Genomic DNA, 25,234 nt, shown 5'->3' with positions numbered 1-25,234 from the left:
CAACCAGAGTTTACTTAACAATTAAGCAACAATGATGAGATGTTTATGCACCTGGTGTAGCCAGATGTCATACGCGTCCTATCCTGAGTTAAGCATTTTTTTTGGAACGAGTTCGTCCATGCAAGGTTCTTCCTTACATGAGGCAGGATTATTTAAACGTGTCTGCCGTACGAAACACCTATGTGAATAACTTATTTATCAGCTCTAGCAATTATACAATCAACCCATTATAAAACACATTTTATGTATTTGTTTCAGTGTGTAATTTTCGGAAGTAACATTTACATACATGGGAAAAAAGCTGCCTCGTATATTATTTTCACTATATTTTCCTACTGGAAACCCCAAAATTTTGACGTAAGCACAAAAGTTGCCATGCGGAAAAATAAAAAAAACATTGATGTTTTTACTATCAGCCAATCAGATTCAGATTTAATTTGAGCACGAAGAGGGGTGGACACCGGACGGACACTCTTCAAAAATAATCTAATCAGAAAACTAATAATATAAACATATTTAGATCAAAAACTGTAACTTACATTAATAATCGGCAAAATGTCCGTGTGCAAAGTGGTGCCGCATGTAACGAGCCGGAATTTCGGTAGAATAAGTGCCGCGCTGAGTAGTGCAAAGTTGAACAGAAGTTATTTCACATACACCCAGTCATTGTCTCAGCCCCTAGACCGGGTGCCGGAACGTTTGACTGCCAAAGAAGCCTTCGAAAAATGGTTGAAATCAGGTAAGCAAAAATTTCTCTTCTAAAAAATTATTGTGTATTCACATTAGAACCTCCTTGGGTCGGCCCGTTTTCGTCTATCTACCTGTTTATGTAGATGTTCAACTTGTTCGACGTCGAATTTATGCTAATGAGCGTCGTTTCGTTTAGAGCTACGTAAATGTTATTAACTTATTTATGACCGACGCTCTGTTTACGCGGTCAGTTTTTACAAAGTCCGAAACGCCACACTGCTTCTAATTTAGATGCCGTATGTTCCGTGTATTTTGTAATAATATTTCTGCATCTTCAATTGTTTTATTTAGAAACTACTCCTATTTAGAAATTGCACTAACATCGTGTACTCTAAAGTCGCAACATAGTTGCTACTATTGTTCGCCAAATTGAAGACATGAAAAAAAAAGGGAACTATATTTTTTGTCACCAAAATTTATATTTGTCATCAAGTTGTATCACCTAATAAATAGATCTATCGCCACGAAATATTTTCGTTCTCAGATAAACAAAATGTGTTCCCAGGTATGAATTACCAAATTATTGTTAATATAATGTGTAAAATATGAGATGGATTACCAATAAAATTGTAGTGCATTACATGAATATAAACTTCGTCCTTATAATAATAGTTTTATTACTTAAATAATAGCTTGGTGCTCAAAATGGTAGATCTGTCACCAAATAAATCGATTAATCGATCCCTGTCTGCGACTCCTTTTTATTTGTTATTTTGTCACCAATACAGTAGTTACATTTTATTTATTATTATTTATTTATTTTAAAATCATGTATTCGTTACCAATTTAATACATCAGTTTATGATTTTAATGAAAATATGTTCAAAGGGAAGAGGAAGGGAAGGGAGACAAATTTGCGCGCTTTCGGGCCTCAACGAATGAGTTGTAGGTTGTAGCCCTTCAAAATCCAAACCAGCGCTGATTATTCAGTGATTGTTACTTTTAACAATAAATATTGATTATTTTGACTTTAATTAAGTGTTTTATTCACTATTCAGCTAGAAATTTAATCTTAAAATATATTTAGGTATACTACCTGTGGACAATTAAAAGCCTTGGGGGAGGCACATGGCCAGTTAAGTAGTAGACTCTTTTGGTTGAAAGGATGATGACGACCACCCTACATTTTTAGACCTTCATGAAATTTTATAGTGATATAATATATGATTTATTGGTGATCTCTTTAGAGTTTGCTTAAATACTATTAGGACAAACCTATTATAATACATACAAAACCATTTTTTTGGTACTTGACCCGATATCTCCATGATTTTCGGTAATTTATTGTGGAATTGATTTTATATTGTTTGGTGACTACATTTGGTGACAAATCTACTATTTTGAGGGCAAACCCTATTATTTAAGAAACACAAAATGAATTAAATTGGCGACAGCTTAAATCATACCCAAAAAAAAACGTGAATTATATCACCCTTTTCGTAATTGACTTTGTTTAACTAAGGATATTATAGCCTGATGCACTTTTAACTTTTTTTGTATAAATCCATAAATGGATTCTACTCCAAACTGTCAAGAAACTGATTATTTCTTTTTACTTGAGACTTCAAAAAAAATTAACAAGTTCATGGCCCAGCTAAAAGACCAACCAAACTAATGACTTGACAATAAAACTATTACTACAAATATACTAAAGGTCACATAGGTATATAAAAAAAAATCAAATCATACAAAATTCAAACAACAAACAGTCCAAAAAAATACTAAAAATACTAAAAAATATTGTTGTCACAATACTGGACTTTGATCTACAGCACCAAAGTTAGATAGGTACTCTTTGTACTCTATATTTGTAAATAAAATATTGATATCGCAAGTAATTACTTGTAGCCAGATTCACTATTACCCCGAAAAATACTGGCAGCTTCATCCAAACATTTCTATAATTTATTTAAGATTGGCTTGTATTAACCACATAAAAAATTGTTTAATACATTAGAATAGTAGAGAGGCAGAAAAGACTGGATAGTTTATGGAATTGTAATAATAATCCGAAAATATGGAAAAAAAAAATATTCCCACCCATTATTAGACACAAAAATAGACACTTCCAATGAGCTAGGGTGGACTATCTGATCTGATGACAAATATGTATATTTAATACATGTTCAACAAAGTAAGTCTTATGTAGAAGAACCAGAATGAAAATCCAAAACTAGACGCAAAGTTATTGGTGGAACTTTCATCTATGAATTGTCAATCAGTGACTTGGACAGTGAATTTGTGCCCTTTAGTAGACAAGGATGACCTCATCTATTAAACATTACACTGAATCAGCTGTGTAAGCTAATGATGGCATAATTTTCAAAACAAACACATGACTTTTTGATCATATATCATAGAATATCACATCAAACACAATGTTACTACACTTACGTAACAACAGGGGCCAATGAATGAACTATTAGCCTATTATCTATTTGAAGGCACCTAACTACTACTGACAGCTGAAGTACAAAGTACATTTTAAACTATGACTCATGTTTATGCAACCTTAGACTTTAACGCTATGGCCATAGTCTTTATTTTGCCATGAACTTGTTTTATTATTCTGTTGTTTGAAGCTGGTATTTTTATTGACTGTTGTATCAGGTAACAACTGGTGAGGAATTGATGTTGTGGTCTTGTTAAATTATGTAGAATGCACTGAGAAGTAAGCACAACTAGACATTTATAGCAATGCCTAATTGATTTCATCCTATTTCAATAATAAAGTTTGTTAGAAGTAAACTTCTTCCCGTACTGGGGAAAAATATAGCCTATGTTACTATATGTCTGACATTTAAAAAAATCTCAAATCGGTTTATTAGTTTCCAAGCTGTTATGGTACAATCAAACAAAATAAATGTTTCCTGTTTATTATACATATTATAAGTATTGGAGGCATGATGAGGTAAATTGCCATAATTAGATAAAATGCTGCTTACAGAGTACATGTCTGTAATCTGATCAAATTAGGCATTCATATAAGTGTGTGTTCAGCATCAGATGACAGTGCTTAGATGCTAATTATAATGAGACTGTGGTTACCTTCATAAAAATACTAGCTGTTTCCCACGGTTTCATCTGTCTCCTGAGGGAACTTCCCTTATTCTACAAGCAAAGTAATATGTTATTTTTCAGGCTAACTTAAATATGTGTACCTATCAAATTGAATAAGTTCAGTAGTTTTGGCGTGAAAGAGCAACCATATCGACAGACAGAGTCATTTTCGCATTTATGATATTTGTAAGGATTTGGTTACTAAACCTATGATAAGCTGTCATAAGCTCCAAGGTCAATCCCCGTGAAATCCACACTTACTGACAACTATGGTTAAGATAAGTTGAAACCGCATTAGATTAGATAAACTGTAAGTTGTAGATTATACAGTTATCTTCTATTTTTTAACCTATGAAAATAAAAAATAAATATGACCAAGGCCTTTACTACCTTGGCGCCCTTGTACTCTTTCGGCGCCTCTTTACTTATTCGGCGCCCATAGTCAGTCTTGCTCGATTTTAATAATTAAAGGAGCTAAAAGACACGTGAAACTGGGACGTGGGGGTTGATTATACCAAAGATCTTATTTAGAGACAAACCAAAACCATGCTATTTTGCGTACAAAACATAGGTGGATTTTCATGCACTCGTAGGCTGGGCGATTATCTCTAAAGTCGGAAGTCCTTATGCGAATGTCCTAAATTATAACATCTGCATACATATGTTCATATCTGAAAAATAACTGTGTTATTATTAGTTCAACGCACGCAATATTGCATGAGTCTGAACACCCTTTAGCAGGTCAGCGATATATTTGGACAACGCAATAATGCAGTGCGTTTTAAAATGTTTCTGGTTGAATGAACCCGAAAATGCGATCTTATGAAAAGAAGAGAAATTACTTTAAAAATAAAAGATAAGATTTTGTTACGGCTCTGTACAAATTCGGTTATCTTATTTGCCTGACCCATTGAAACAGGTTCCTTGCAACTAATTTCAAAGAAATTTTAATATCTTTGATACATTCCCGTTTACCAAATGCAGTAGACGGCAAAACTTAGGTATAGTCTAGCAGTTGACATAGAAACATAATTACAAACACGAATTATTTATAAGCATTTTGTTACTAGCTGACCTTTCATGAACCTTATCATTGTATAATTCATTTCAAATGAATAAAACTACAAGCGGAATAGATAGCCCGGTCGATGGCGTGTGTAAATATTATACGTGTAAAAATACACACCCATTACACATGTGTTTATGTGTGTGCGTGTCAAACATCTTGACGTAAGCTAATAAAAGCGCGCGAACTCTTACAATTTAATCTATGACTCTTTTTGTGTCACCTTGGCTGGGTCAAGGGCGCCAGACACAATGGGATGCTGTTGCCAATCAAAACATGTGTTATATAGTTAGCTGGGTTTATCGAGTAGCCAAAATAAAAGTCTATAAATTGTCTTGTTTCGAATGTGTCTTTAGCTACATGCTAAGTTGATTCATCGTCATCCTCCTGCCCTATCCCTTTAATGTAGTCGACTCATGATGTGTCTTCTTTTTCCATATTTCTGTCTGAACGTATATTCTTTTCAGCCTTAACAAAACTAAGGCTATTTGTCAAAAATTCAAATAATAGCGACCTTTGCAACTCCTGTCTGCTAAATAGTTTTTTTTTACAAATGCAAGGTTGAATTAGTAAAACCACAAATACGTTGACTATACGTTACTTGTATGCAAAAGCATTCCTTAACATACATTAAATAGCGAGTGTATAATAGTGTTTTCAAGCAGCTTTTCCTCAACGCAAATGTTAGTAGCACAGTATGCTTGTAAAAAAGGCAAATGAATGGCGTCACTCGTAGATAAGGCGTTAGTTTGTTTATACCGCAAATTCTGTGTCAAACAACGTAATCGAAAATAATTATTTCGATATAACGTGACTTGGTAGTTTTTTTTTAGTGGGACATAAACAAATGACCCCTCCCGCTGTGGGTGCTGGGGGAGTGTCAGACTCTTACTGACTAAAACCCACCATATTCCTTCTTGAGCCCTCTTTGGAACAATCCCACAGCCACGGGACATAAATTAGTCTTAGGATGGGATGGGACTTATTTCAAATGTCATGTTTCCATATTTGAAGCGTATAACGCTACAACCTGAATCATTATTTTGAATAAACCAGTTATTAAAACTAGTTTGCTTGTTTGTGCCAATTCAATTAAACAATTTTGTTTTTCGTTTGTAACATTAGATTCAAAGGGCGTTGGAGATAGAGATAACAAAACAGAATCGCGGCGTGGGCCGTTGATTCAGTATAATTTGGCGCCACTCCAAATTCAAAATGTACGGTTACTGAGGAATTCCTAATTCAAATGCGAGTTGGGACTTTATGCACTTTGTTACTGGCTTCTTTTTGTTGACCCAGCAACATTCCGTGTTGCTGATTTTTGCACCAAAAAGTGTTTTAGTAAACTCGTGTACTGTGTATTTCTGTAACCGATCCATCCATGTTTTGGGGTTAGAGATTGAATTTTGACATTAGCTCACAACATAAAGAATAAATTGTATATATAGAAACCCCAGATAATGACCGAATTGAAGTTATTCTTTTTTAGTATTTCGGGTTTCTGAAGTAGTATTCTTAGTAAAACTCTCCTGTACGTCCATACAGCACCCAGCCCACGTACTAACTGCGGAATCTGATGAAGTACCGGATGATAAGAAGTCATTGCTCTTAGCATCGATTATTTTGGCCTACTTCTTAGAAGCTTAGGACTGCGTCGTTTCTAACAGGAACTGTTTCATCTTGGCATCTAAGTAAGTGCTGGAGTTATTAATTGTTTTCATCAATTATAGCAAGAACAGAATAAAAAGAAGTATTTTTTACGTCTATAATAAGTGAAGTTAATAAATGTTTTCATCAATTAATTACACCTAGAACTTAATAGAATTGTGTATTTTTTTTAGTCTTGATAATTAAGTTATTGTTACAGTTAATAACTTAATAATCCTACTTTTTGCATTGAGTTTCCAAGGTGTTGTTGCTAAGAACTCTATTTTTTACCCAATTGCTAAGAAGGATTATACTTTTTGAAATCTTCTTTCTCATTCGAGATGTAAATGGACCATGAGTCATTGTCATTATAAAGGACGTTGAAAGTCGTACAGTTTGGTTAATGCCGGTGACTTATCAATTCTTTAGCATAATAACAAGTTAACACTAATTTTAATAATTAATTGACATGTATTCTGAAAGCCACAAAAGAAATAATTTGAACCGATGGACGGAAATAGATTTTAGTTAGGTAGTGACTTACCTGTTGTTATTTTACATACCTATGGATTTTCATTATTAATTCCTTATACTTACCTATTGCTTTTACTATTTGGCTAATTGGTAGTCATTGAATTTTAATACTTAATACCGGCGATGTCGCTCCCGTATAGGCCTTGTTAGCGCAAGTGCCATCTTTTATAGATGTTATCAGGCCATAGTACAATAGGTCTAGACTAATCACCCCAAAATAAATCATGAAAATTGTAATGTAATTGTAAGAATTCATCAGATGTTATTATTTCGCAATGGAGGAGTGTCTCAGATAGACAAGTTATTTTTATATATTATCTCAATTTACAAGAAGTCTTATAACAAAAGTAAACAATGAAGGAAAAAAACCAGTGAAAACAATAATACATTGTTTTTATAGGTTACGGATGGAGGAGGGGCCGATAAACGCTATGACGACAGCATCTCCAATCTTTGTTATTACAAACAAAAGCAATTTTTATGATTTCAAATATGCCAATAAAACCTTCTTATGGAGAAGAACTGACAAGAAACTCCATGGACACTTCTCAAAAAAGTTCACAATAGTTTTCTTATAGTACGAGGCTATCCCTCCTGGGAAAGTTAAGCTAATACAACAAATACAAGTGAATGATGATGGATTAATAAATTATGCAAAACATAATTTTACGTTACAAATATGCACGAAGAGTACTTTACCTAACAGACTCCTAAACGTAAATGTGCAATTGTAAGGTCACTGACTCGACTCGGAACGTGTATTCACGAGGGATCTCTCCGGTCAGAGTATATACCATTTGTTTCAATTGAGACTACATATTTTGATACTATAAAGCGCAATAATGTCATTTGAATGAATGAATGTTGTTTGTCTGTTTGAACTGCTGTGATTCATTCAAATTATTTTTGCACTTGTAGATTTTTCTGTAAATTTTTGGTAAATCCTTAATTTTTTTTTTTTTTACTATCTTGAGCAAAGTTACACTCCTCGGTTTTATTCCTGTAAATGTTCTGGAAATAGTCTAAATCAAACTGATATTTTCACGGAAGTATTATGAAACGTCATATACCAATTAATCTGCTATTTCTGAACAGTAACGTTTGCCTGAATCCTTATCGCACAAGTTAATTGCATTCATCTCGCTTTTAATTAAAATTTGACAGGCCGAAGTGTTGTTTACAATCTATTTGCAAAATAAGTATAATTTTATCATGATTACAGCATTATAAGTATTATCGATTAAAAGAGCATGGATATTATTTTATAACCTTTTCATTACCAAGGCTATTGTGACATTCACCTCGTATTGTAAATGCATTTTATGATCCACTTGATAAAGTATTATCAAAACCGCAAATCGGCAATGACACCTCATTATCTGTAGGGGGCTTATTTAGAGAAAATCTCTAGATATGATAACCGTACTTCATAATAGGAACGATGGATTATTTGTGTGAAATACGTTATGGCTGCAAAGACAAAGAGCTACTTGACAGATGACGTCAGATAGGAGAGCATGTAAGAAAGAAGACTTGCTGCTCTGACCAAAAAAAATAATAAGGGCAGGGGAATGACGAGAGGTCGATAACAAGAACATTAAACTTTTACCAGTACCTACTAGATATAATTTGAATATCTCTGGTCTTTAAAGTCAATCCATCAAAGAAGTTAAATTAAACAGTATTTACCTTATACATACATACATACATACTGTTTTTAATGTATCCTTAATTATTTACGCGCACTTGAATATATAATTTCTGTAACTAGTTCAAGTTCAACAATATCAATACATTGCGTTTTGCAATTCAAATGAGTTAACTTGTACAATAATGAATTGATCACAAACAATGTATGTTAACGTAAGGTTAAAACCACTTGTTTTTATAATCGCAAGGTAAGATGGTCTCTTTTTTATTTTTTTCTGACGTTAGTAGGAATTCGAAAAAAAAGAGACTTGGAAATATCATGATAAGATCCATGACCATTTTTATCAGGGGTGTTGCGTAACAGGATTGAGGTTTTCAGATAGACAGTCGCTCCATGTGGCACACTGGTACTGAGCTGCATTGCAGATGTATGAATCTCGTAGTAACTCGCGATTATTATGTTAATAAATCATATATGATACGGCGATAAAAGCTGGGTCATTGTAACAGGTAACTGCACCGCATCGTAAGATAACGTTATCAACTAGCGTATTTACATAGTAAATTATATTATTAACAACATCATCTTACGGTTATTGGAACGATCCTAAATTACATAACAAGTAATCAATCAAACTTGTCAATATTGACGCGGCATGTGAAAAATTTTTCGTAAAAAAAAATAGGTACCAGAAAGTGGGTCAAATGAAATTTGGAAGATTTTCTTACATACATAGTTACAAGTGAAGCTAATATAAGCGTGTTAAGAATGTAACACCCCTCACTAGGCACATTCTAGCGCCCATTAATATTGTTGGCGCCCTCGTTTCAACGATTAATACAAATTAATCTGTTCATAATAGTTATTATGTAAATATCTTCTTATGGTGGTAATCGTTTGTATCGGCACAAACATTGGTTTAATGGTTTTATCCTTAATCTATCTATCCAAAATCCAGACACACCCGGATTCAACACGGTTCAACTGATAACTCTCTACACAAAAATGCTTGTAACTCTGATATGATCCTATAATTCAGACTTTAACCTCAACAGTGCAGATAATTAAAACATTTTTAAAACGACTTTATTTTGTTTATTTATCATTGCCAAATTCATAACAGGGGCAAAGGTTGCTTAATACATTAATTAAAGTATTTTCACTAATTGCTAATTAGGTCTGATTTTAATTACCTACCAATTTTGAGTAATCATTTTATTATAATGAATTTGAGGCCCCGACGTTCGGGTTTTCGACATCCCCTTTTGAGGCCCTTAAAACAATGTTAACAAATAAATTACAGAGGTCAAGGGCACACATAGATTTCTGATATCAATAATGAATACCAACTGACCTATATGATCAGTATTCTATTACTGAGTCATGCTCAGCTCTAAGGATGAGAAATCATTAAATAAACCCTACTGTTGTTGGTTCAGCAGGATTTACTGATTGATTATGCTATTGACTCACACCCATTCTGGCCCTTTTGTCATAGTATAAAGGTTTTGCCTTTACAGTTTTTAATATAAAATGTTGCTGTTCTGAAGTTAGCAACTAGTGACTAGGTGATAGTCAAAGATACGACCAAACCGCTGCTGATAAACGTAATTTGATGAAAACTGTACATTTGCCCTAGGTATACGTTCCAGAGTTGATGACACTCCAAAAACAGGTCTTAAATCTAAAACACCCTCTCCATCATTCCAGGAATGACGATCTACGCGCAAGGCGCGGCTGCCACCCCGGTGCCTCTACTCGACGCCATGACAGAAGTCGGCGCGGCCAAGAATCTGAAAGACATCAAAGTCGTCCATATGCACACTGAGAAGGAGGCCAAATATGTTGCTCCTGAATATAAGGATATCTTCAGGTTTGTTAGAGACATTTCAATAAGCTGTCTATCTGTTTTTGCTTACCAGAGACTTTGACGTTACTGGTTTGGGACTAAGCTCTATCTCTGGTAAGCGGATCAATAGATGAGTGCCTTATGGAAATCCACATTTAGAGAGCATTATAAATTTATTCCCTGCTAACCAAACATTCGGCCAGATAGTTAGTGGGTCATCTGAGATGCCGTTAATTTGAATGTAATTCTAGGGATCAATGAACTATTAAACTGGCAGGTCATGGTAAAGACATTATTTAGAAATGCACTCTATTATGAAGGTGCAGTTTTCGATAATTTTAGGGGTCAATGGCCTAAAACTAATAGGTTATGCTTTTTACAATAATTGGAGAGAAACAGAATAATTGGCCCCATATTTACTTTTATCACAAAAATGGTTACCATGTCTCTGTTATCATGATAATTACAAGATTCACGGCATTTACTAAACTTTTGTTATAGGTACTGATAAAAGAATGAGATCAGAATTTCGTAAATAGTAATTTTTTCTTGCAGCTAAACGGACATAAAATGCCTTTTGTAAAGTAGCAGTTTTACAATTTTTAACATTATGTTTTTTCAAAAATGTCTTTGGATACCCATGCAGCTACTGAATGCTAGTAGCCAGTAGTAGTTAGTAACATTTCATCCATTCACTTTCTAAATTCTTCTTTCACTCTCCACAAAATAATACATTTTCCATTGCTTTGTCTCACTTCAGGCAACACGTGACTATTCACTATACATAGTTATCACCATTATTTAACACATTGGGCATTACACAACATCTAAATATAAACATTACAGTACCCAAGTTTGATAAAGAATAAGGAATGTTTAGGTAACTTTATTACCTGCCCCTAAATAAGTACCTTAGGTGACATTACTGACATTCAAAATAATACCAGTGACTATATCTTATCTCATATCTCCTACATAGAAATATCATGTGTTGTATAAAGTACACGTCCATAAAAATATCTTCGATAACAAGTATACCTACCTATGCACCTATGTTCTTTGAGTTCCGAGGGTGTTGCTAAGCCTTCGAAGTCTAAAAACATCGATCAAACCAGATTTGGTGAAACTCTGTCGAAAACAGTGAAAATGGTAAAAATATGACTCCATTGTTTGCAGCTACTTTCATTCCAAGATACGAAAATAGATAAATAGTTTAACCTAATCAGTCTAGAAGTCTTATACCTAGCCATATTGAAAGAAAGAATACTAACAACATAAGTACAATATTAGATTGCAATAAAATTGTTATTTACGTCGCAATCTAGTTCTGTGTTCATTTCAGTTGATTCTATAGTTTCCGTGCGGTTATACACTCTTTAATCAATTGTTTACAAGTCGGTTAGATTACGTAATTCATCTTCATTAATTGATTACATACTAAATTGTTCTATCAATTGAATGCAGCGGAAGAATCCACCCTTTTGGATTATACTTTCTCATAGCAATAAGATCATCAGCCTAGCCTTTTCCCAACTATGTTGGGACCGGCTTCCATTCTAACCGGGTACCAGTCTAAACAAGAAACTACTGCCTATCTGACCGACTCAACCCAGTTGCCCGTGCAACCCAATATAAATTAATAAGAAGTGAGAATAAGATGCAACATTTAATTAAAATAATTAATCTTAATATCAGTAATCTAGTAATTCTATGCTTTGACCTCTACAGGTAATTGTTTATCCTAGCAATTGTATGTATATTCATTCATTGGTCAAGTACAATTATTTTATACTGGTTAACGCTTCCGTCTTTGCTCCCTAATGTTTTTTCATGTCCTTATATATTTTAGTAATGATTCTACGATATGTGAAGTAGAGACTGCCAAAAAATATCGAAGACCATTATTACCACAATTTCACTTATCTTTGCAATAATCACACTGATATTATAAATTACACCCTGGATATCAACACGCACGGTTAGAAATAGTCCCTCAGGAAGCAAGTGAAATACCTACAGCCATCTAGTCTCAACTAAACCACAAACATTTGATACTGACGCAGGCACATCCGATACAAATGAGCACTATAATAATGACACTCCTTATTACAAATGAAGACTGAGTATTACATTATAATCTCATATCGATAAGGAATTAATTGTGATTGATAATGTCGGGTATAGAGAATATCCAGTTTAGACTAAGTATTTAAATGATAAGGCACATAGGCAGACAAAATATACTGAGATAAGATTGCGAGGACAGGGAGCAGAAGGATTCTCTATTCTTCTCCTCCATTATTACCCACTATTCCTGGTTTATATATCTGTATTTTGGTGTAGGTATATTTTTTAGTAAAAAGTGAATTCGTCGACTAGTGCGGGAAATTCAATTATAAAACTGTTTTTTAATATCTTTCCATGAAATGAAAAGACACCTTGTCATTTGCCGTATGCAGATGATGCCGTGTCGATTACTCTGAATACAATAATTACTCGCATTCAATTTAAAGAACAAACCGGGAATCGAACCCAGGACCTCAGTTCGGCAGTCGTGACCATTGCTATCAGTCTTCCGCTGAAATCCTTACACATACAATCTAATGGATCCTTCATTCCCAGGTCGGTGTCACTATTCATGGCTGCAAATGTCCGCAAGTCGGTAGCCGAAGGTCGATCAGATGCCATCCCTATCTTCCTGCAGGACATCCCCAAGCTGTTCCACAGGAAGATCATCAAGCCTGACATCGCTTTAATTCAGGTTAGTTGGAATCTTGGTGCAAGGAGATGGAATGCTCCATGTAAAAAACTCACAGTTACGCGTCCAGTTCCCGGGGTACCCGATATCCCTTGATGGGACCAGTTGTCAGATTTTTTAGTTTTCTGAATAAATTACCCATACCGACTGCCGTATATTTTCAAATCACCTTCCGAAACACTGAGCAGCTCGTTATGACGAGATCAGACGACCGCGCGTTGCGTTCAGCGTTGCTTAGCCTTTGCGAAGTAGATCCCATATGATTCGGCTGTTACTCAGCACAATCAAGTTCTCGTGTGCAATGTTGCATATTCTCAACGCGCTTGATCTTCAGAATTGTTCAAAAATGTACTTATTTTTAAACATAAAACTACAAATAAGAGTAATAATATCGTTTCTCCCGATTACAGGTATCTCCCCCCGACCAGCACGGGTACTGTAGTTTGGGAACATCAGTCGACTGCGTCAGAGCTGCTCTAGTCAACAGCCCAATTATTGTCGGTAAGGAAGCTTCAAACTTCTTTAAATTAATTGCCTCCACAAAATACTTAAAAAACTTGCATAGGTTTTCCCGCATACATTTTTTGTAAGATCTGTTAGAAAGTTTCCTTTTACTGTGGCAATCATAATGACCCCACCCGTTGAGGATGCGGGAACGTGAGGGCCAGACTCTTGCTAACTAAAACCCACCATATTCCTTTTGGAACCCTTCGTGTCCCATTTCGCGATAACTCTTTAACTTTCGAAGGTTGTATATAGAACTTATTTTCAAGAAGTTCAGTTAAATAACTTATATCTTGTTACCAAAACAGAATCTCACAAAGAGAAGAAACGCCCTAGGTAGTAGATGTCAATCGATAAAGTAATCTTTTATCGACAGCTTACATTGCTATCAGCGATCTCAAATGATTGAGTGATTCTTTTGATTAGAGTGACATTACATCACTACCTTTACACATAAATGTATGTAGAGTGCGCGCCAAACTTTTTGTCATCCCGGTACATTTCGTACTGTATGTTTATAAGATACATACATTCCTGAAGATAATGAATAGATGATATACCTATGGTTTCAGACAAAGAAAAAACTAACCTACTTTTATGTAGGTACTTGAAACCTGAACAAGATTCTGCTCCCCAGTAAAATAATTGTACTATGGAAACATTTTCGCCAGCTCAATTTTTTTTTACGGTAACACATTGTGAAAGATTTTTTATTTATTTTATTTGATAGCTGTAGAAATGTAGAAAGTAACAAGTTAGTTAAATTAGTAGGTATTATTTCTTTAGCTATTTTTTATAATTTATCTTAATAATTTTTTATATTATTTACATACGTGTATGGTATTATTTCCATTTTTTTCAGTAATTAAAATATATTGAAATAGTCACATGTGCATTGGCCTTTGACCTATAAAGGGTCATTAACTGTATTAATTATATTAATAGTTGTATAAATAGATGTTGAGCTCTGAACTTCTTGTCCAATTAATACTGTAAATGGTCAGTAATTATGATTATAGCAGGCCATTGATACATATAATGACTGACTGAAGTTATACTTGGGGTCACGTGATTTTCATCTGTAATATATCTTACGGATGGAAAACTTCGTAGATAAAGGGTCTGAATTCATGAATTTTCTTTTAGAGTGTTTCAGTTTGTATATTTTGAACCCCAAGGACCCTACAGTATTGTTATTGTTAAAACGATAGTATTTTTCGTTTCCTACTTCAAACTCATGGTCGATCTTTATTTATCACTCCGAAATCTTGCAGCTCTTTTACACTAGCATATTTTCCGCCCGGACTGAGTGGACTAGGACATTCTGACAAGGATTTTCTGATCGACTTTTTGTAGGACGTGTGCATTCCACTATCACCACAAAAGACCGGCCACCGGTCATCGGACGCCTTATTTTAACATACACTTACACATAAAATTTAAATTCCAGCTCAAATAAACGTCAACATGCCCCGTACATTCGGCGACGCGATCATCCACATGTCTCACATTGACACGGCTGTGGAAGACAATACTCCGCTCCCTGAACACGGAGGCAAGCCCGCCAGTCCTGAGGAGACCAAGATCGGACAGCTCATCGGACAGAACCTGGTGGAAAATGGCGCTACGCTGCAGATGGGTAAGTTGTCAGCATCAGCCTTCTTCTATCAGCATCATCAGAAGTATACTCCAGGTGTTCTCCAAGAACAGGCAAGCCTCTTCTTATATAGAGAAGGAATGAGCGTTATTCACCACGCTTATTTGAATGTAGTAGCTCATCATCTGTCTAGACTTTTCTCAACTACATATGTTGGGGTCAGCTTCTAGTGTAACCAGATGCGGATAAGTAAGTACCAGTGTTTTACATAAAGCGACTGCCTATGTGAGCCCAACCCAGTTATTATCAGCCAACCCAATATCATCATCATCTCCCGAGCCTTTTCTCAACTAAGTTGGGGTCAGCTTCCAGTGTAAACAGGTGTAAATAAGTACCTACCAGTGTTTTACATAAAGCGACTGCCTATCTGACCTCAACTCACTTACCTAGGCAACATAATACAGTTGTCAGACTTGCTGGCTTCTGTCACACGTTGACACGGCTGTGGAAGATAATACTCCTCTCCCTGAGCACGGCGGCAAGCCCGCCAGTCCTGAGGAGACCAAGATCGGACAGCTCATCGGACAGAACCTGGTGGAAAATGGCGCTACGCTGCAGATGGGTAAGTTATCAACATCAGGCTTTTTATCCTCCTACTGCAGCGTACAGATCCATAAAGGACGGATATAAGTATAGTCAATTTTCGCCATGCACCAGCGTCTTCTTAAACAGAGAAGGAGTGAGCATTATTCGCCACGGTTGTATGTCCTCATTATATCTAAACTTTTCTCAACCATGTTTGGGTCAGCTTCAGGACCAGATGCAGATAAGCAAGTTTCAGTGTTTTACAAGCAGCGACTGCCTGTTTGAGCCCGATTTTCGATTCTATATATTTTCTTTATTCCCATGAACTGTGTTATATTTCCTCAGGTATCGGCAGTATTCCTGACGCTGTGCTGTCAGCTCTGAAGGATCACAAGGACCTGGGTATCCACTCCGAGATGTTCAGCGTCGGGGTCATCGACCTCGTCAAGCGGGGATGTATTACTAATAACGAGTACGCATTATTTGGCTCTGATAGTATTTATTTTCGTTATCAATTTATTCAACATATTTATTCATGTAAAAAGTAATGAATGCTTATAAAAAAAACTTTGTGCGTTAATTATCATTTGAAAATTTGAGTAAAAATTTTTCAGACTGCTGGCAGTTTGAATTTTTATGAGTATGATAAGTATAATGAATAAGTGAATATTAAATTATTAACTGTAGGGAAATTCCTAGATTGCATAGTAATCTATCACATAGTCAAACGTATTCGTATACGTTGTTTTTATCGACGTATTATCATGAAAAAAAATCGGTTTCTTTAAAGCGCTATAGCGTCTATCCTAAACTTCGGGGATACCTGATAAGAATGTAGAACTAAAGGAGAAAGTAAAAACTAATGAATTATTGAATGTTTTCAGGAAGAAGTTCCACAGAGGACGCATGGTGGGCAGTTTCCTCGTCGGCAACAGGGCATTATATGACTTTGTCGACAACAACCCTTTCGTTGGTAAGTACAGTTTTACGTCCAACTTGATGGCGGCTCGCAACTAATTTCAAAGCTCAACTTCATGCATATGGGCCAAACTCATCAATGCCACCCGATAAAACCTTAAAATGGTTCCAAATGGTTCCAGCTGCAAAAAAGTTTTCACCCGCGGTTTCAGCTACTGCCCGTACCGGTATGAAATATAACGTATGTTACTCGAAGAGGAAGAGTGTAGCTTTCCAAGCGTAAACGAATTTTTCAAATCGGTCAGCAGTTTCAGAGCCTTTATTATGTTAGTATAGAAGTATAGGTATATGTTAATATCTAATCTATTAATATTCTTTCCACAGAAATGTTGGAGATAGACTACGTGAACAACACTCACATCGTCTCTCTACAACCCAAGATGACAGCCATTAACTCGTGCATCGAAGTTGACCTCACGGGACAAGTGTGTGCCGACTCTATTGGTAAGTAAATAAGGTTCATTTTTGTACTGCTAAGAGATCAAGAACCTTGTATAATTGTAGGCCACAATTCTGAATAGCGGTCCTGCTTGTGAGCTTCTCTCCGGTGGTGTCGGATTGCTGTCTCATCGCGCTATGAGAGTGAAGGAGTAGTGAGTGCACCTGTGTCCAAGCAAACCTGTGTGCGTGCACTATTATATGTATTGAGAACAGCCGCCATGGCCGATAATCTAGGCTAGGAAGACATCATCATCATAATTATAATAATGGGAGTATTCAAGTGCCGAAAAATAAATAAAAAAATCTGAAGAATAATAATTGAAATTATCTTGACAAGTAACCGAAAAGTTGATATAGGTATGAAGTTGATATATTGATATATGAAAATGCTGATATACATAAATTTGTGATGGATAAATCATAGGATATTGGAAACAGCCGTTAATAAACCTAAACCTTTCCCCAGGTACTCGCATGTTCTCCGGTTTCGGCGGTCAGGTGGACTTCATCCGCGGCGCCGCTGAGTCAGTGGACGGTCGCGGCAAGCCCATCATCGCGCTGGTCTCCGTCACCAAGAAGGGAGAGTCCAAGATCGTTCCTACGCTTAAAGTTGGTCAGTATAATACCGATATGTTAAATGTTTTCATAATTAAATGAATGATGAACATTGATTCGTATTTGTCGGAGAAATCGAAAATCATTTAGTTGATTTCATCATCATCCACCCCATCTCATCACCTGCCTAGCATATTCCCAACGCATCTGAGTAACAGTGTTTTACGAATGTCACTTTATACATGTAGATAGAGATAGAAAGAGTGACTTTTTATTGTCCTACTAGAGAAGGATTGAGCGTTAACCACGCTTGCTCAATGCGGGTGATTCCAGACTAAATTAAAGTCCAGGTTTCTCATTTTGGACGCAAATGAATGATTTAAGATCCTTCATCTTAAATCATTTTTTTTGCGTCCAAAATGTACTTAAAAGTACACACAAGCTAAGAAAAGTTGCATTGGTGTTTGCCTGACTTGGAACAAAACTCAGACACTCATACTTGAGAATTTGGTGCTTTACCAACTAAGCCTAAACTACCATATATCATCCCGTGCATTCACACTACTATACCCTATTCACCGAGCCGTGAGCCAAAATCCTGTGAAAGGGTATAGTGGTGCTTTACCAACTAGATCTATTCTACTATATTACATACACTAACCACAAAATCCCTTCACAGGAGCGGGAGTAGTAACAAGTCGTGCCCACGTGAACTACGTAGTCACTGAACAAGGCATAGCAGATCTCTTCGGCAAGACTCTAAGGCAACGCGCATACGAACTGATCAAGATATCACACCCCGACCACAGAGAAGCGTTGGAAAAGGCCGCATTTGAACGCCTTAAATGCATGCCTGCACCTTAGAAAAAGAAAAATTAAGAAAATCATGTTTTTTTTTTTGTTTACTATGATATGTTGTATTTTTTGGGATTTTTTGATGAGATCTTGGTGTAGGATTTTTTTTGACGAATAAGAAAGCGTTTTATTGTTGTTAAAAATGTAATGGAATTTAAAAAGGAGTGTAAAAGTTTTGCAATTTTTACAAAATTGTGTTGGTTTTTGATGCCAAAAAAATATTGCATTTACTATGTATTAGCAAACGAATAAAATAATACATACATTAACATAATGCAATGGAATGGAAGGTATGATATTTACTGGGAGTTATAAAGAACACCATTTTATAGAATAAAAAGTAATATAGGAAAAAGTGGATGGCGTTATCAATGTGTAGTTTTGTCTATTAGCCCAGTTATAAGTCAAAAAACTGAAAACCTCCTTTTTTAAGTCAGTTAAAAATAGCATAAAACGCTTCTTATTTCCTACACCAAGATCTTGTCAGCAGAAATCCTAACTTTTTTTTTAATCAGCTGTTTTAAAATCTACACCAATTTAATGTATTTGTTATAGAATATTTTCAAACAAACTGTACATCCGTTATCCTAAGTATTTAAGTGCTTTTTATTCCATGCAATGAAATATTTTTTATTATATGAAATGAAATGTTCAGGTTGTTTTAATAGGTTTTGGGTTCCAAGTTGATTAAGACCTGGGCTGACTTGTTTTAAAGTACATACCTTTAATAGTATCAATTTTTAAAATCATCTTTTAAATATATATCGAAGACCTCACTGCCTGATATGTAAACTTATCTTAAAACTGGTTGGCTATGGGTAAAAAAAAAATATTTACGAAAAGATAGCTGAGAGAAATAGTGCTATTACTGTTTCTGCAAGGTTTAAAAACATGCCCCAATATTATCACACAAATATCAGAAAATAAACGACAATTCAAACCATGTTTAAAGTTTTGTGCATTTTGTAAAAACTTTTTTATTTTTTTCCTTTGAAAGTGTTACCATCAAATAAAAATTTAGTGGTGTTATATTAACAAAGTATTATCAACTTCCCTAGTCCAGTTAGAAGCTAGACTTGCTTTGTCTAGTACTTATAGATAGAAACTGCACCCATACATCGTCAAAATGTCGACGGACATTTATTAAAGTAAAAAGTATTGATAAGTGTCGACGCACTTGCGTGTTAGATTGCTAGAATTTTATTATAAATGTAACTAGCCTAGTTTTTGTAGTAAACACGAAATGATATCAATGAAATAAGCGAAAATATGTTATTCGAAGTAAACGTACATGCGCAATAAATAAACTAGCTTTATTTTTAGAATTATCTCGAATTTATTAACGAAACCGTTTTTTGGAGATGTTTTTAAATCATTTTTTAAATGTTACGTGTTTGTTTAAAATACACGATGTTTTATAGTATACAACGCTGATATTGTACTTTGTGTTTTTAATGAATTAAAGATCATATACCTACATTAGAAAAACAATGTTTTTCTCTTGACCTATTCCTTCAACATCCGATATTGCAATATATTGACAAAACCGGCTTAGTGCGATTAGGACTCATATGCATGATTCATAGAAGCAATCAAAGTACACACATTTAGCACTATGCAAGTGCGTGTCTTAGAATCTATTGACTTTGAAAAAAACCTCAGTGCCATTTTCAAAAACTAACCATGTAAATGACACATTTATATAATCAAAGGTATACCCCAAGTATAGGTTTAATGCAGCGTAAAGCCGAATAGAATACATCTATTTACTACTAGCTTCTGCCAGCGGTTTCACCCGCATCCCGTGGGAACTACTTCCCGTACTGGGATAAAAAGTAGCCTTCCTCGATAAAAGGGCTATCTGAAAGAAATTTTCAAATCGGACCAGTAGTTCCTGAGATTACCGCGTTCAAACAAACAAACTCTTCAGCTTTATAATATTAGTATGCGAGTTTTAATAATGTACCTAGTCTCAATATTTTCGGAAGGACATGACGAAAGATGAACTGATCATGTTTGATGGTTCCGTTTGTGCGTCATCTGACTACGGTATTTAAAAAAATACGACTAAAAGTTTACAGCTGCTTTATGAACTGTTTGAAATTCGCGCTAGTAAAATCGCTTTCAATCTGACTCTACGTCTCAAAATAATTGGAAAATATCTGCATGATAATTACTGTGAAATAAAATGCCAATTTAGCCAGAATTATACGAAGATAATAATATTGTTTAGTTTTTCATTAGTTTGTCGAACATCTTTTGATGAATGATTATGATGTAAAATTAGGTAACGACAACTAGTGAAGGAAAACATATTGTGGCTTGACACGTGCATAAATATTAATAATCTCACATTACATAGCAATAATTTAGCTATATCTGGATCTTTCAAATCTGGATTTCCATTCTCTGATGAAGGAAATGTGAAGGAATACCTACTTCCTTTTTCTTTCCGAGATTTCGTTCAGAAACACTATCTGTCATTTAAAGGTGTCGTTGACCGAACCGGTGTCTTATATGTTGAAAAAATTGGCAACCCCGATCCCAGCTGTTCGCGTGTCGGAGTGTTTATTTGAAGTATTTTTGTGTTAATTCCTTACAAAATTTATAATTTAAATTAGACTGACCAACTGAAACCTACCATGAATTCGTTTCAACATGCATTAGCTGTTAGGAAAGAGTTATTAATTGCCGGTAAATACAGGATAATCAGAAGAATAGGTGGGGGTTCGTTCGGAGATATTTATTTAGGTATAAACATTTCAAATGGTGAGGTAAGTGGCTGCATTTTAATGATAAATCAAGAGCTAAACTAAGAATCCGTGTGTACAATAAATTTCGTGTCCCTAAATTGTGCAAGAGTGGTTAAAAAAATAGTAAAAGTATTGGTATGCAAAGGGCATCTGAATGTTAACCTACATACGGTTGAGTCGCTCTATTATCAATTTATTCTTAGTTACATCACGAATACGTCGGTGATTGTTAAGACAGACGACCGTGGCAGTGAATACTAGTCGCTAGAGGGTTCATTTATATTGCATGCTGCAGTTTATCACTAGTTAAATAAAAGTTTTAGTTTTGCAACTTCTATACTTTATAGGCATGTATATAAACATAATGATAACTGGACCACAACCTAGAACAGTGTATAAACTATGCATAAAGGAGTTTTCTTTCCAATATTCCCTTTAAGAGAATGTGTGGGAAAGGAAATAAATATTATTAATAAATAATACAGAACTCAAAACACCTACTATGTTTTATGAAAACATGAATTATAAGCTATTAATATATCTTTGATATTTACTGAATTTAAAGTTCTTTAGCTCCCTGAAATAATAGTCCAGGATCTTTTTATATATTTACTAAGATTACACAATGTTTTGTAAGATTTTTATGGTGTTTTTATACTTACTCCTTCTTATTATGTGAAGAGGTAATCAATTCAAGCTCCAGGAATTTTCAATTGTTCTTATCTAAAGATGACTTTAAGATCTCTCATAAAATATATAAAAAGATGTATTGATAGATAAGAGTTAACATTATAATCTAAAAGGTAAAAGTACTTACTGATTAAATTAAATTATCACTCTGCTAATAATTCTGATGACTCAATATCTTTAATTTTATATATGATAACAGATAACAGCCAACTTAACAGTACCTGAAGAATTATTATAAATATAAAACATCTAGGAATAAGAAGTATCCCACTAATATTATAGGTAAATGAAAAAGTTAGTATGTGTAAGTATGTTTGTTTGTTACTCTGTTACATCTAAATTATTGGATAGATTTTGATGAAACCTGGCAGTAATATAACTTGAGACCAAGTCCATTTTACAAGGACACAGATAAATGTACAGTTTGTATATATGTATAGTGTGTACATTGTAGAAATAGATTATAAAAATAAAATAAATTCTCCATATTAATAAAAAAAAAAAATGTACAAATTGAATCATAGTAAAAATTATATTGTAGGTACAAGTAAGTACCTTAAGACCTAAATAGTTGGACATAGGACTATACAAATGTATAATATAATTTTGCACTCGTATTTCTGGAATCATGTTTTTGAAACATACATTTTCTTTTCCCTATGAAACCACTAAAATCCTTATAGACACAAAGTTGTGTTTTAATAAATAGGTCGTCTGTTATATTCCTACTCTGTTTTAAGATTCTACCAAATAGTAAAAAAGGTAGATTTTTGGAAACTGGCAACATTATTCATAAATGGCTACGTTTAGAAACTAGATGAGGTTACCTCTTTGCTCAATATTTTATTGATTTTTATGATATTTAAAAATAGAAAACATGTTGCATCAGTATCCAACGCATATTTTCACTTCAAAAGTTACACACTAATTTTAAAAATATTTGTTGTGTTATTTAAAAAACCTTTGAGACACAAATATTTTTTAAAATTCTAATCGGAAGAAAGTACTGAGATTTACGCGTGGCCTACTTTTCGAACGCATTACGTCCTCCATTCAGTCACAGTTTCGTAAAATGTAGCCGTGAATTTATTATTGTTTTTATTCTAAAAGTGCGTAATTTGTGCTTTCGAGTTATATTTTACATTCATCTGGACGATTAATAATAATCTGCAACCATGTCGACTTTTATGAGTTCACGGAAGGAAATATTGATTACTGGAAAATATAAGGTGTTGAAAAAAATTGGCGGAGGATCGTTTGGTGATATTTATTTAGCGATCAACATCGCGAGTGGCGAGGTAATGTGATTTATTTCGTATATAGTTTAGTAAATCGTGATTACATTAATTTTCGTAACAAATGATGAAGGCCCACCACGCGTCATCGATGGATGGCACATTCTATGGCGGGTAGGGGGGTGCATGTTGATTATTTTCTATGACGTACTAACTAAGGGAAACGAAGATTGGACATTGATATGATATTTCCAGGGTCGTTGGAGATCGTATGACTAATCTTTAGCCAAATCAAACTTGCAACACGAAATATTTCCGTGAAATACGTACTCGCACAATGGTTAAGATTTCTACCATAAATCGCGTCTGTGTCAGCTTTCACCTCATTATGTTCGTTTATTGTTCGGAGATGACCCCCTCGAGAGCTATCTGGACAAATTACTATATTTTAGCATTTTGTAGCAATAAAAATCATAATACTCATGCTGATTGCCATATTTGTGAGTGGGTCAATGGATCATAAGGTCTGTGTCAATATTACATCACAGAGACAATGATAAAAACCTTTATGCTTAAGACTTCAAGAAATACATAGAAACTTGCAAAAAAATAGGTTTTATATCAGTACAGAAATAGTTGCAGCTGTGACCTTGGCTAAACTAGATCATTGGGTCACTGGCTAGAATAATAGAGAAATACAGGAATCTTGGTATATTACAAATATTTTCAGTCATTATTAGGTTTATTCTTATCTTTTCTGCATGTCCATTGTTATGACTGTTGAAAATAACAAGGTCTTTGTGTTGGAGCAATAAAACAAACATAGTCAGTTATAAGCTGTAACTACTTTACTAAACACTATTCTACACACAATATTTAACTGTAGTAGAACTGGAAACAATTGCAAATATTACTACAAAACAAAATATAATCTATCGTTTTACAAGTACATATTATATCCGTACATAACTCAGAGCAATTTGGGAATATAATACACTAGATTTGCAAGCGGGTTCATCTGCATCCCATCGTAACTTTTGCACAAACCGGATTAAAAAGTAGACTAAAACCTTCCTCGATAAATTGACTGACACTGAAAGAGTTTTTCAAATTGGACTGATACTTCCTGAGATTAGCATGGTCAAGCAATGAAACAAACTCTTCAGCTTTATAAAATTAGTATATGTAGATGTAAAGGTATCCACATGTTTGGCAGTTAGGCAATAGAAATCTGTTTCCTGAACAAAAAGGACAACTCATATAAAAACTCACATAAACAGTACAACTTATAAAATGTCTGTAAAACAAAGAAAATTATCTTGGACAGCTATACCACAGCCTGGGGAAATACTTGTTACAAAATCTATTTCTTTAAAGAACTAGTCATTTAAACAATCATAATACAATTTTTCTTCCCATTACTTATAAATCGTACAGGATAATAGTTTTAAAACCTACTTAGGGTACTTGGAATTTGGAATTCAAGTTGTTTAGCATTATTTTCAATAGAAACCTACTATTGGCTTCTCATATAGTGAGCTGCCAGCTGGTTTAATCACCCAACAAGCCCTAGTACCAGTTTTCTCAAATCCCTATGATGGGTAATTTAAGAGTTCTCTGAAAGCATTGTAGTTTCTGAATTTACGATTGCCAAATGTTGTTGATGTTAGTGAATCTGACTGCCAAGACATTACTGGTGTTGCTACAAAAAAAGTCAAAAACACAT

At 34.6% G+C, this 25,234-nt stretch overlaps 2 protein-coding genes across 3 annotated transcripts in view; both read left to right on the top strand.

The window, feature by feature from the left end:
- Nucleotides 1-535: 535 nt before the first annotated feature.
- LOC126056440 (4-hydroxybutyrate coenzyme A transferase-like) lies at nt 536-19,482 on the top strand. The gene is made up of 10 exons (XM_049849356.2): nt 536-739; nt 10,419-10,581; nt 13,180-13,318; nt 13,726-13,816; nt 15,270-15,458; nt 16,347-16,473; nt 16,886-16,974; nt 17,304-17,423; nt 17,887-18,033; nt 18,655-19,482. Exons 1-10 carry the CDS (start codon nt 556-558, stop codon nt 18,837-18,839), a joined length of 1,434 nt encoding a protein of 477 aa, XP_049705313.2. The 5' UTR covers nt 536-555; the 3' UTR covers nt 18,840-19,482.
- Nucleotides 19,483-21,377: 1,895 nt separating this feature from the next.
- LOC126056326 (casein kinase I) overlaps nt 21,378-25,234 on the top strand; it is a 30,027-nt gene continuing 26,170 nt past the window's right edge. Inside the window, exon 1 of one of the 2 annotated variants that reach the window (XM_064039978.1) lies at nt 21,378-21,604. In XM_064039978.1, coding sequence (XP_063896048.1) covers nt 21,473-21,604 — 132 coding nt within the window. In that variant the 5' untranslated portion in view covers nt 21,378-21,472. Of the gene's footprint in view, nt 21,605-23,185; nt 23,572-25,234 lie in introns of those variants that run through there. The other variant, XM_064039979.1, reaches the window with a different exon arrangement.

Source organism: Helicoverpa armigera, chromosome 21, assembly GCF_030705265.1.
Source record: "Helicoverpa armigera isolate CAAS_96S chromosome 21, ASM3070526v1, whole genome shotgun sequence".
NCBI classification, from domain to species: domain Eukaryota; kingdom Metazoa; phylum Arthropoda; class Insecta; order Lepidoptera; family Noctuidae; genus Helicoverpa; species Helicoverpa armigera.
This window is presented reverse-complemented; position numbering and strand designations above follow the sequence as displayed.

Excerpts from the sequence above, each read along its gene's own strand:
- LOC126056440 (XM_049849356.2), top strand. The coding sequence starts at position 556 with ATGTCCGTGTGCAAAGTGGTGCCGCATGTAACGAGCCGGAATTTCGGT. Across the intron at positions 13,319-13,725 it reads CTGACATCGCTTTAATTCAG|GTATCTCCCCCCGACCAGCA; the intron begins GTTAGTTGGAAT and ends TCCCGATTACAG. Across the intron at positions 16,975-17,303 it reads CGACAACAACCCTTTCGTTG|AAATGTTGGAGATAGACTAC; the intron begins GTAAGTACAGTT and ends TTCTTTCCACAG.